Source organism: Grammomys surdaster, unplaced genomic scaffold (genome assembly GCF_004785775.1).
Source record: "Grammomys surdaster isolate TR1022 unplaced genomic scaffold, NIH_TR_1.0 125947, whole genome shotgun sequence".
In the NCBI taxonomy this organism is placed as follows: Eukaryota; Metazoa; Chordata; class Mammalia; order Rodentia; family Muridae; genus Grammomys; species Grammomys surdaster.
In genome coordinates, this window is record NW_021620769.1 from 1064466 (window position 1) to 1077356 (window position 12891).

A 12891-nucleotide genomic window follows, 5' to 3' on the forward strand; every position below is an offset into this window, starting at 1 on the left:
CCCCCCCCCCCAGGGAGGGAGGGAGGGAGGGAGGGAGGGAGGGAGGGGAAAATACTATGCAGCCACAAGTACTGAAGGTAAACTCTGAACAGTGTTGCAACATAGGTCTTTTTGTTATGAGTCCTAGGACAGCCTTGGGTAGTAGTTAAAGAACAGTCCATCTTTAGTCTTGGGGGGAAATGCCCGTTTCTCAAGGATCAGACAAGAAATGTTCATCTAATACAAGGCAGCAGTGTTGCAAGTTGTGCACAATACAAAGAGAATTTTCTAATTCAGAGAACATAAAATAAACATATTTAAGTTAACGGGGAGCTCGTTCTTGTCCACGCCATTTTATCCTCTCCTTCCTGGGTATAGGATAAAAGAAAGCCCTTACTCACCCTTTGGAAGAGGAAAGGGCGTGCTTGAAGTCCCTGCGTGGCAGATGCCAGTTGAAAGCCCTGCTTATGGTGTGTGCTGCAGTGTCAAACTCTGTTGGATAATTTTAGACAAATGTGTCATGTGTGACATGGAAATATGGCACGCTCCACATTAGAGATTTCCCAAGTGCTCAGATCAGGTAGTAATGTGCAGAGAAAGTGCTCTTTATCTACCCACACAGTGTGCGCAGTGAGCAGTGGGGAAATGCTTCCCATGGAAATTATGTTCGTCAGAAAGGAATCCATTTACAACATGCACCTTCTAACATCTTTCAGACAATGCATTGTATTAAAGAGGCATTTTTTGATTAATGTTTTATAAACATTTTTCAGCATGACAGCTTAAAGCCCCTGTAAAATTGTAAATGTGCGCAGTGTTCACTTCCATAAAGTCAAGTGCCATTGCATAAAGTCTGCTTGAATCCTGTCAACCATGGTGACACAGAATCAGTACCTGGGAGCATTAAAATTAATTTGCTTCATTTATATTACTGTAGTGATAGCGAGATGAAAAGAATCTCATATTTCAACTTTATTTTAAAAGGAAAACTCAACTAAATTTGTTTGGGTTTTTAAGTTATTGCTTTTTTTCTAATTAACAAATGAAAAAATGAGGTGATAATCTGTATAGTAGCTTTATTATGGAATTTGGAAAAAATACAGACCCATTCATTCCATGAGGTTTTGTTGGTTTTTGTTGTTGCTGTTTGTTTGTTTGTTGCTGTTGTTTTTCTGAGCACCTACTATACCTTCAAAGATTAATATGGAATAGCTGCTGACCCCGCTGGTGGGGAATGAAACATCAAGATACAGGTTGTGGTAAGAGCATGGGAGTCCAGGGCTGGTGTGGGTCACGTGGTCAGGAGTGGAGCCAGTTCTGCGGGTCAGTTTGGAGACTGGAGGATGCACTCTCAGAGGCAGGAACAGAAAAACAGGAGGCTAAAGCATAAAGTGGGTACCAAGAAGCAATGAGCATCTAGAGAAAAGAGCTGGGCAGCGGCCTGGGGTGGCAGGGCCAGCGGGGCAGTGGCCTGGGGTGGCGGGGCCAGCAGGGCAGCGGCCTGGGGTGGCCTGGGCCAGCGGGGATGGAAAGGAGCCCTGAGGCACCCGTGGAGGCTAGGATGCAGGGATAAAACAGCAAAGGAGCTGTGAGATCTGGAGGTGGGGGTGGTGGGAGCAGAGGTTCCCCTGCATTTCCACCCCCTCCCCCCATACACCCCTGCATCAGACTGCACTACGAATGCTCAGAGCACTCTCAGTAGGGAATGGCTGACATTCTGACGTGGTGCCTGAGTGTATCAGCCATTGAGATAGGAATGGTTTGTTTAGGCCCATGGTTGCCAAGATTTTAGTTTGTCGTCACTTTGCCTGTCTCCTCGGGCATCACATGAGGTTTGAGTGTGTGGCGGAGGAGCAAAACGCCTCCTCCAGCTCACGGTGGCCAGGGAACAAAGGTGGACAGAGGAAGAGGTTGGTGACCAATGACCTTTCAAGGGCACAGCCCAGATGACCTAAGTCCTTCATGAGGCTTCATTTCTTACATGTCCCAAGAGGCCAAGCCTTTAACAGCTGGGCGTTTAGGTGACGAGCACCGGGCTGGAGTACAGCCTGCTTTCTGGTACCTAGCCAACATGCCTAAGTGCCGGTGGAATGAATGAACTAACGGATGTTCCCGTGAACGATTCACCCTGTAAGAGAAGAAGACAAGAGTGTATCTCTAGCTACAAGCTGCTGGAATAAAAACTATAGTGGTTTCCCGGTTCCACATGACGGATCCATTATCAGGTGGCAGAAATTGAGCATGCTGGTATGCTGGCTTCTGAAGGAGCCTGTAGCTTATCTGTGGCTTCTAGCTATTGTCCAGATATCCCTGGACTCCTGGCAGAGGTACCTCAGGGCAGACATAATAAATTTTCAGTTAGAAAAGAGTAGTGTCACAGCACAGGGCCTGCTGACGGGGAACATGCTGTCTCTTTGCCTTGCCTGCCCTTCTCTTTCCAGTCCTTGGAGAATAGAGTCTGCCTCGATCACGCTCAGCCAGGACTTAGGAGGGCTGAACAAAAGCAACGTTGAAATAAACAGGTTGAGAGGAACTCTAAAAAAAGAAAAAAAAAATGATGGAAAAGTAAGAAAGACTTGAAGACCCAAACAAATTGAGTGACTTTAACTGCTGAAGTGTCCCTTCCATCACAGAGATGGCTGTGACAGCTGGAGGGTCACTGAAGGACCTGGGCCTCATTGCTGGACACCAGGCTTCTTACCTCTCATATAGTTTCCAGCCCTGTTTTTAACATTAGTCGCCAGGGAAGTTAGGGATAGGAGATTTATAACTACCAAGGAGGCACATGAAGGGGTGGGTTAGAAGGCCCTATTTAATGTGACAAATGTCTGCACAGCTGCAAGCCATCTTGGATTCCTTCTCATTCAAGCAAGGCAAATGACTGTCACGCAAGGCACAGTTAGAGACAGGCCACCAGGGTCTGTCAGGAAAATAGATCTACCTGTTCAGTAAATGGATGGAGAAAAGAGCCATGAGGAAACCCAATAGCTGTAACAGGAGGAAATGGCCAAAGCTGGGACCCAGGGAATTAGGGTTCTCAGACCCTAGATGCCTGGAGAGGAAGTGGGCAGCAGGGCGCAGGCTTCCAGTGAGATGCGAGGAGCACAGCGAGCTACCAGTAGGAACCAACTGCTGAATGCCAGTGCCCTGTGAAGATGTCAGTGCTGGCGGAAGCAGAGCAGCGGGCACAATGGCGCAGTGAGCCTTCCTGTCCCTTCCATCTTCACAGCCACACTGGCAAGAGCGTTGAGGGTACCGCCAGCCAAGAGGACTGAAGTTCACTGACTCCCTGTGAACAAAAGGTGTGTTTGAAGATGAGAGGGATGAACTGAGGGACCTGCAGCATGAGAGAGCTTCAGACCTCAGTTCAAAGAAGGGCAGGACCATCAGCACACTAGAAGCTTCTAGAAGGTCAAACCCTGGCCCTGTTGGCATAGCCCTAACAGTAGCTTTGTTTTTCATCCATGTGAAACCCCAGCACCATCATGGTGTGGAGATCAAGGGAGCTCACGGTCTGTTGCCCTGGAGGAGCTGCAGTCCAGAAGACTGTGGTGCAGAGGCCAGCCTGCACAGAGAGCAGGTGCACACCAGCTTTCTCTGTGGCCCTGGGTTGCCGTGCACATGGCATCCTCGGTGACACCACTGAGGGCGGTGACCTGGGAGTGAAGCCGCTGCGTGCCTTCATCTCTACTTCATCTCTGCCTGCCTCATCGAAGTCGAGGGACCCTCGGGCATCATGTTTAGTTAGCTAGTATAATTTTCATTCTGTTACTTGATAGCAGCGGCACCTGGCACCGGCCTCTCCTCTGAACACACATAAGCTTGCTGGAGAAAAGCACAGGGCTTGGATTCATGGTGACAGAAAAAGGTGACTTGAGTGATTTAGCTGAACAATGATAGTCCTTAAATTTTAGTCAGAAAGCCTGTTCTAATCACTTTTAAGGACAAGAGATCTCTGTACTTCTGTCGCTTGTTATCTCCTGGCTCCCTCACACTGCACCTCAGTAACCCTTCTTCCTGAGTCTCCTCCCTCAGGGGCAGCAGAGCTCATGAACCCCCGGTTCTGAGTATCATCGTGTGTGGACCCCCATGGAGAACAGAAAGGGGGTGTGGCTTACATCATACTGCTTCCTCCTTTAGCAAAGGCTATGCGAACTTTCCAGTGCATAGATTTTTTACGCTTTTTTCAAAAGACCTATTGTATCTTATTTTCTTTTGTTCTTTGTCTTATTGTTGTTGTTATTTGTTCTGAGCTTTCTGAACATGGAAATAGATGATAGAAAATGTCTCAGCGTGTACGAGGGAAGCTCTGAGAGACTCCTGTTTGGGAGAGCTGCAGGTTTTCAGTTTGCAGCAGGGCTTTGTGTGGCTATGAAAAAGAGAGCAGCCATGAAATACATTTTTGCATAAAAGTTTGAAATTTATTACAAGGTCAAAAATAACTGACAAACCAAACCGTCCCTACTGTGTTGTAATAAAAGTTATTTACGCGCCACCATCAGGCACGTTTAAGAGCTTGGGCCCTTTTCAGAGACCGTTTCAGGAAAACAAGAAGAAAGCTGAGTGCTTACAGCACTTGGTTGAGAGCTGACCTGTGTACACAGCAGTCCTACAGAGCGAGGCCATAGTGAACGACGAGCAGTAGCACTCCAGCTGATCGTGTCTGCATCCCTAGCTAAAGAAGCCGAAGGCACGGCCTGCAGGACTTGCCTAGCAGTGGGCGCACCCCACTCAGTTAGAATAGAGTGGTGGACTCCATTCAGGATTCATCAGTTTGGGTGCCATTGAGCCCATCACTGGACTAGTTTTGCAGTTTACCTGATACATACAAAATTGTTTCATGACTGGAAAGCGCACTGGAATCTTTGACCGTGAGACTAACACCCAGGGGCTGTTGGTAGAGCACATGCTTAGCAGTTGGGAAGTCTGTTTGCCAGAGTACCTTCCCCTGACAGACAGCTGTCTATACCATGTCTGTACATAGAGGCTGTTACCTTCCCCTGACAGACAGCTGTCTATACCATGTCTGTACATAGAGGCTGTTACCTTCCCCTGACAGCTGTCTATACCATGTCTGTACATAGAGGCTGTTACCTTCCCCTGACAGCTGTCTATACCGTGTCTGTACATAGAGGCTGTTACCTTCCCCTGACAGCTGTCTATACCATGTCTGTACATAGAGGCTGTTACCTTCCTGTGTCTTTGGAGATCCCTAACAACACAGACTCAGAGCACTGAGCAAGAGGAGATCCACGATTAGCCTTTCCTAAGCCCCTTCCAGTCTTCTTAGGACAACCTATTGCATAGTCTTCCTCCTCCTGAAGAAGGAGCTGCCAATTTTGAGTGAGAGGTACTGCCACCACCGAGCACAGACCGCCCTCCCCTTTTCATGTGTTCCAGTTAGAACTTAGAGCCTTGTGTCCTGAAAGGAAGATAGATCTGTTGGCTTTATTTGACAATTTCCCATTTCAGGTCTGGGAATACACTTGAGGAAATGCAGTAATGACCCATTGCAGATTTCTGAAAGTCAGTTTGACAGCAGCCTGAGTCGGTCTGTTTTCTGTCTTCTTTGTTGAACAGGAATCCCGATGCTGAAGATAGTGTTTGCAGCTCATGAGCATCTCTCGCTGATATCTGTGCCCTTGCTCATCTACCACCCGGCTCAGATCCTCCTGGGAAGTGTGTTAGTGCCAACAATCAAGTCTTGGATGGTGTCGAGGCAGAAGGTGAGACTCCAGAGAGGTCTGACTTAGATCCAGACCAGACTGAAATGCTCTTCCTAGATTCAAATGAGTCATATACTTACTTTTCTTCTGATATATCATTATTCTAATGCATGTTTTATTAATGAAATATAATAACATGGGGAGATAAAGTACTTGCTCCTCAAGAATGGCAGCTTGAGTCAGAACTGAAGCCATCTACAGAAAAGGCTGGGCATGGCAGTCTACCCTCAGACAAAGGAGAGACCTTGTCTCAAACAATAAAGTAGCAAGTAGCCAGTCCATGGTAGCCCATGCCTTTAGTCTCAGCACCCAGGAGGCAGAGGCAAGTGGATCTCTGTGAGTTCAAGGCCAGCCTGGTCTACACAGTAAGTTCTAGGACAGTCAGGGCTACACAGAGAAATCAAATTAAAAAAAAAAAAATGAGCGATTGAAGAAGACACCTGCATACGAGGACACTGTGTGTGTGTGTGTGTGTGTGTGCACTCACATGTACAAATAAATACACAATTAATAGCATGCATTTGTTCAGGAAGAATAAGTGTTGAATGTCTTCTTAGAAAAACAGCAATATTTGTACTGCAATTTTCAAAATACTCCTTAACACACTCATATTGAAGAGAATATTGGTAGAATGTTTAAAACATGAGCTACCACGTCTTGTGCACTTCATTTGTGGACCCCAGCCTTTCATCCATGCTTTTCTGAAACTGGCTGAAACTGGACTTAGCCAGAATGCCGTTTTTGCTTTTAATTTCCCAGTATGGTAAAGCTGTATTTGGGGATTAAAATACAAAAGTTAACTATCAAAAGAGCCAACAGTATTAGTTTCAGCTTAACACAGACTACTATAATGTAGGTCCTGTTGTAGGTCCTTTAGAGTTAGTCTCAAAGTATTAGCCAAAATACTTAAATCAGTGCTTCAAAGGAAACGCTGCACAGAGCATGGTATGCCGATGAGATGCCCTCCTAAAGGCTTAGCCTGCCAGGAGGAACTCCTGTGTGTCCCCAAGGCGGTGGCTGCTAGTCGGAGATATGTGACAAGAGACAACCAGTGACAAAGCACCCTGTGCTGTGTTCCTAGTGCCCTGAATGACAGGGTGCCACAGGGTACACACCCATGGAGATGCGTGTGCAAGGCACGTCCCGTTCTCTGCCTTGGTCAGACAGTGGATGTTGTCATCCTGCCTGGGCTCACAGCCAAGCTGCATCAGAACTGCTGTGTCCATTTTACAGGTTGGCAAACAGGACAAGAGAGTTGGACAATTTGTCCATAGTCCTGTGGCTAACTCGGTGCTAGACTACGAACTAGAAACCCTTCTCTATTTAGCTGTATGTCTATAACACAAAGACGGAAATCGAATTTCACTCTTAGAAGACTCAGAGTAAGCCTCTGGGGTCCAACCTGAGATGTTTAACTTATCTGATGTCGTCACTAGTTCAGTGACCTAATGACAGCAAGGTCAGGTGCCAGCTTGGCCACACAGCCTCCTACACGGCAGGAGACTGCTTTCGTCTCTTCTTTCTTCATTTTCACCTTCTTTGGAGATTTTTCTCTTCCATGTATCAGTGTGTATGTATGTTGCTCCCTCAGAATGTAAACAGATGAGTGTTGACCAAAAAATGAAAATTAGCAGGGCCCAGGTAGTCCTAGCTGCTACTCAGGGGACCGAGGCATGTGATAGCAAATTCAAGGCCATTCTGGGCTTCAGAAAAAAGTCCAAGACTAGCCTGGGCAACTTAACGAGACCTGTGTCAAAATAAATTTTTAAATAGGCTGGAACGTGGCTTAGTGAGTGAGTACTTACCTAACATATGTGAAGCCCTAGAGTCAATACCCAGTACTGCAAAAGAAGACACAAGAAAAAAATTATTTGAAAATCCAAATATTCTTGGCAATAATATTCAGTCACAATAAAAACAAGATTAATTGGAGTAGATTTGTCTTCTAAATGTCTTAAACTTTTGAGACTTAACTGGACTAGCTTAGAATAAACCAAAAATCCTGGACTATTTACTCAGTAAAATAAACACTAAGAATCTGCCCTCAGGGTAGCATGGTCACCTTTGCTTTGCAAATAATACTGATAAACTCCAAAATATCCATCCAGTGCAGAGCAGGAGCATGCAAGTAGACAGGCCAGGCCTAGGATGATGGCGTCAGCTGGCCAGTGAGCTGACAGCAATGTGTTTCTAGGGTAGGCTTAGTTATGCTGTCCAGCTGAGTGAGTGTGCCTGTCAGCTGTCTGTTGCTATAATAAATACCCAAGGCTTAGAGAAAAGGAAGGTTTATTTTAGCTCCTTGTTTTTGGAAGGTCTGTGACCTGTGACTCTGTTGCTTTGGGGCCTGTAAGAGGGTCATGGATGGAATGTCTACAATAAACCCCTTTCACTGCTGGGAACAGGAGTCAGGGACCAAGGTCCTATGTTCCCCTTTGAGGGCACTCCCCCAATGACCTGAATATCTTTCACTAGGCCTCACCTCCTAAAGGAGGTGCCATCTTCCAGTAGTAGTACTCCTCTGGGGACCTAAAGGGGACATTCCAGATGAAACTCTCAGTGGCCTCTTCCTCCGGTAGCATATATTATCTGGAACAAGCTGACATTTTTTTTCCCTTGGTTGTAGACACTGTCCAAGTGTGAACTGTCTCATGTCTTACAGGGAGTGAAGCTGACCAGGCCAACAGTGTGACTCAGGCGGCACCTTCCTGGAGCGGTGTACATATGTACAGGCTTGTACAGACAGGGGATTCTGAGGACTTGTCCTTGTGAATGTTGCTTTGATGCCTATTTTATTTTTTTACAGAAAAAATATGATATACCTGTTTAAGTGCCTTAAAATGTTTTTGAGAAGAGCGTTATTTCCAAAACATACTCTATTGGTTACTGCCATGGGTAGTGTACAGTATTTTGGACTTAATTTTTTTTCCCTAAGGCAGAAAAAAAGTTCTAATAAGGGACAAAAAGCTAACAGGTTTTCTTCATACTGCCTTTGTGCAAGACTCTAAAAGCACTATAACATTCGAAATGAGGTCATGCCATCCAGAAACCTCCCTCCTGGTGACAGTGAGATTCCAGAGTCTCTTTCGCACACTTGGATTCACCGTGTGGTTCTTTGTTTCTAAGTCTGTGATGTGCCTCTTATCAACTCAGCAGGGGACGTAGATCTCAGAGATGCTGAGAAGTGTGAGGCACCTCATTCCTTGACACCGGCTTCTCTATAGAACCCTTCCGTTAGTCCACACACACTCTAGAAACTCTCAGTCCCAGCACAAGAGTGTGGTGGTGGTGGGGAGGGGTTTTCAGCTTAAATGTATTATAAGCTGCTTCAGAGAGAGTCCTGGTGAGTGTTGAGGTGAGCTCAGACAGTGGTGGGATGTTTGTAGTCATACCTCAGTATGCTTCTCCTCTCTCTCCCTTAAGTCCTTAGTTGCCCATTTCACTTGCACACTCAGCTGCCCCGTGCAACACACAAACATCACAGTCAGCTGGAGAGTCGCAGAAATCAACAGTGGATTATGTTCACATTCCACGGCTGGGACCAAACACATTCCTGTTACACAGCTCCAGATTGTTCCTGTTGGCAAGACGCAACCTGTTACACCCTTTAATTAAGCGCACTTGAGACATCTGAGACAATTTATGAATGACAACATCCTTCCCTCATTTGACAGATGTTCACAACATCTCTTAAGACATTAAATCATATTGCCTTAGGAGTCAGAGAAAGTCAACATTAGGCCATGGGTGTGAGCTAATGTTACATGTCCACACTGCTAGTCAGGTGGAAGAAGGGCTGGCCCAGAAGACCAGGACCTTCCACTCACTGAGCTATCAAACAGGACGAGTCTTGGAACTGAGTGGGCATCAGCTTTCAAAAGGACTGTCCGATATCACCTTCGATGGCTAGGAGAGCCTACGCTGAACCCAAGTAGAAAATACAGCATCATCCGAAACGGTGGTCGGAGCCCCTTCCCTGTGTTTCCTTAATACTCTGCTTAGTGATTTAACAGGCATCATGGCCTCACCGGACCTCACCAGGCCTCGCTATCTCCCCAACAGCTACCTTTGGTGTTGGTACTGGTGGCTGTTGTCCCATAATGAATCAGTCTTTCAGAACTCCCCGGGCTTATCAGTGGGGTTTTTACGTTATGGTTAGCATCAGTGGTGTTGGTTACGTTATGGTTGTTAATGGTTATGCATTGGTGTTGCTAATGATGGTAGTTTATATCATGATTATTATAGTTAGTGCTGGTGTTACGGTGTTAGCACCAGATCTTTTGTGTCAGTGTCTCGGGACCTCATAACTCTGAGCAGAGCTAGAACACTGGTGTCAGGCCTTGCAAAGATCCATGATGCACAGCCTGTGGGGCACACTGCGGGGACGAGGGGACGAGGAGGTGGTGGGGCTGTTTGGTTTTCAAGTCTTGCCCCTACACCCTGGGGGCATCGGAGGACGTGGATGGAGGTTGTCTGCCTGCCAGAGTTGTGGACTCAGCCTTTCTGTCGTTTGAGCACTGGTCTCCTGCCGACGCATCTACCTCTCTGTGCGACACCTGCAGTAGGTGTGACTGCGACAAAGTTCAACTGAAAATGCTATGATAACATTTTATCTTTTGCTTTAAAAATGTCTTTTGTTTTCAAATAAACTGATTTATATCATGAGTTTTGGGGGCTTTAGTAACGTGTCCGTGGCTACTCCTCCTCTTACCCAAATGTGATAGCATATAAGAAAAAATAAAATCAAATCAAAATTTGCTTTAATTCATGCTCATTAGGACTAAACTGTCAGCTTGAAATATTTCCTGTGTCTGTGCACTGTCAGTGTCCGTTTTATACACTTGTTTGTCCAGTGTCCTTAAGAAAAGAATACACTAGATATGGTTGTTTACTCATTTCCCACCTGGAACTTGTCTTTCAGTGGCTGACACTTTTAAGGAATGGTACTGCAGTCTTTACACGTTGCAAGATTCTGTGGATTTTTAAAATTCTTTCCTGTTCTATTTTAAACTGACACCTCTGGTTAACGCTCAGTGTTTATGCTAAATACCAAATTGTTTCCAAGAGATGGCTAAGTGATGAAATGGGTTATTTATAATGAATGGAAAATAAAAAAAAATTCTATGATTAAACAGAGAGTACTTGACGAATCTTTCGCAGTGCCGTGGCTCCTTCTCACCCAGTTTCTGAGGCGCTCACGCCGCTTCCCAAGGGTTTCTTAGATCAACTTCAGCTCAGTGCAGCACAAAACAGACAGACACACCAGTTTCTTCCCTCTACCACATCCACACCCCAAACCGCCTCCGCCAGACCATGCCATAAAAACCGTCCTTAATACATTGTCTGTGTGTCGGGGTTAAGGGGCAAAAGAAAACGCTTGCGGCAGGGTGGTGGACTCTGAGTGCCGGGGTGCGGCCTTCCCTCCCCTTGTAGTTTTGATTGGTGGAAAAGATAATGCTCCAGCAAGCCTTTCTAACCCCATGGCTTTTTTGAGGAGCTTGTTAGAGGGTGCCAGATTTCTGTGTCCTTGGATTTTCTGTTGCCTAGAATCCTCTTCCCTTTGGAAGCCCAATAGAAATGTCACCTCTTCCAGGAAGCCTTCCTGGGTTCCCAGTGAGTGCTAGTCTTGTAAGAAGCCTGTGCAATTGTCAGTTGACATTTCTGTCTCCAGTATGGCACATACATCTGTTGTTCTCCAGCTCCAGGCTCAGAGTAGCAGCCAAGGGTTTGGGGGAAACACCCTCAATCAGTCAAGCTACATAGGTCATGCTAATATGATTTAGTGAGTAATTTTTTTTTAAGTAAAGGATTTATTTACTGAATTCTCTTATGCTGGAAAACTAGGTAAACATTAACATCATTGTTGTTATCTTCAATTTGTATTTAGACAAACAAGGTCTCCTAAGACTTTATATTTGTTGACAAATCTTTCCATGTAGGGCATTTTTCTCAAATAAGTTAAAATCCTTATGTAAACAGAGGATGTATCTGCTGACCCAAGGTTAAGGATTGTTTACATGGTGTAGGTTACCACCATGAGAACTAGTGGGTACCAGATGTAGATGTCATCAAGCCGAGGAAACATCACCCATGCCCGACTGAGGTGACTGCTGCTCACGCAGGCCCTGCTGTAGCTCACACACAAGGAACCGTGAACATGCTGGCTGTTTGGGGATATGTGAAGTTAAAACTAAACAGTCATTACCAGGGCCCCTGTCCCTCACCACTGAGACTCTTGGGTTCCCACTGACCACCCTCCCCATCTCCACACTACTCCTTGAGTCCACCAACTGACTTATCTCAGCTTCTTTGGCTTCTCAAATGTGCCTCGGGGCCTCCTTGTAAGTGGCGAGATGCTCTAAAACCCCATCTCCCTGCCAGCAATATAAGCTGGCAGAAGCTTCAGCCTTTGCATGTTCTCTTGTTTAGGCTGGTTCCTGTTCCTGATCTAGGTAGTGCAATGAGTCAGCATGGGGTTCCATACGTGCGGGACAAAATGTACCCCCAGAAGGTACAAGTGGAAGCTATGTGTGTTTCTTCCAAGTAGACCAGAGAAAAAGAGACAAGACTCTCAATGGGTGACTCATAGTAGACAAAATGAAAACAGATGATAAACTGAGTTCAAAATATTGAGCTAGTTCAGTGGCTCAGCAGGTTAAGGTCAGGCTGATGAGCTAAGTCAGATTCCTATGAGAGAACTGATTCCTGCATGATGTCCTCTGACCTCCACATGTGCCATCACATACACACACACAATGTAATAAAACGTTTTGGAAACTTGGGGGTCTACATTTAAGCCAGCTCCTATTCTTTAGCCTATGTAATTGGCAAAAGGCTCAGGATTTCTCATCTTTTGCAGAGTGATAAGGGCTGGAGTCTGCTCCTGCCCCGATAGTGGAAACATAGATGGGCTGAGTTTGTGGGCAGCTGTCTCGTCGCCAAAAGTTAAATACCTGTGACTTTCCATCTAGTTCTTTGGTTTCTTGAGTCTATAGGCAAGACTGTTTGCAGAGCCTTCATAGGACGAAGCACCCCCAAGGCATCCAAAACACGGAGATGTTTAATCTCAGCAGACACAGTTGAGCCGGGATAAAGGGCAAGGCTGCACATTGTGGTGCACACCTAGGAGGAGGAACCAAGGCGGACAGATTCAGACTCAGCCTTGGCCACATTGTACGTTCAGTCAAGA

At 46.0% G+C, this 12891-nt stretch overlaps 1 protein-coding gene across 2 annotated transcripts in view; it reads left to right on the forward strand.

Annotated features, from left to right (window-relative positions):
• Positions 1–10834, forward strand: part of Slc10a7 (solute carrier family 10 member 7) — a 216444-nt gene extending 205610 nt beyond the window's left edge. For both annotated transcript variants that reach the window (XM_028753407.1, XM_028753408.1), the window contains 2 exons: positions 5560–5705; positions 8365–10834. In XM_028753407.1, the coding sequence (XP_028609240.1) occupies positions 5560–5705; positions 8365–8394 (176 nt within the window). In that variant the 3' untranslated portion in view covers positions 8395–10834. The remainder of the gene's footprint in view (positions 1–5559; positions 5706–8364) is intronic.
• The last annotated feature ends 2057 nt before the right edge of the window (positions 10835–12891 follow it).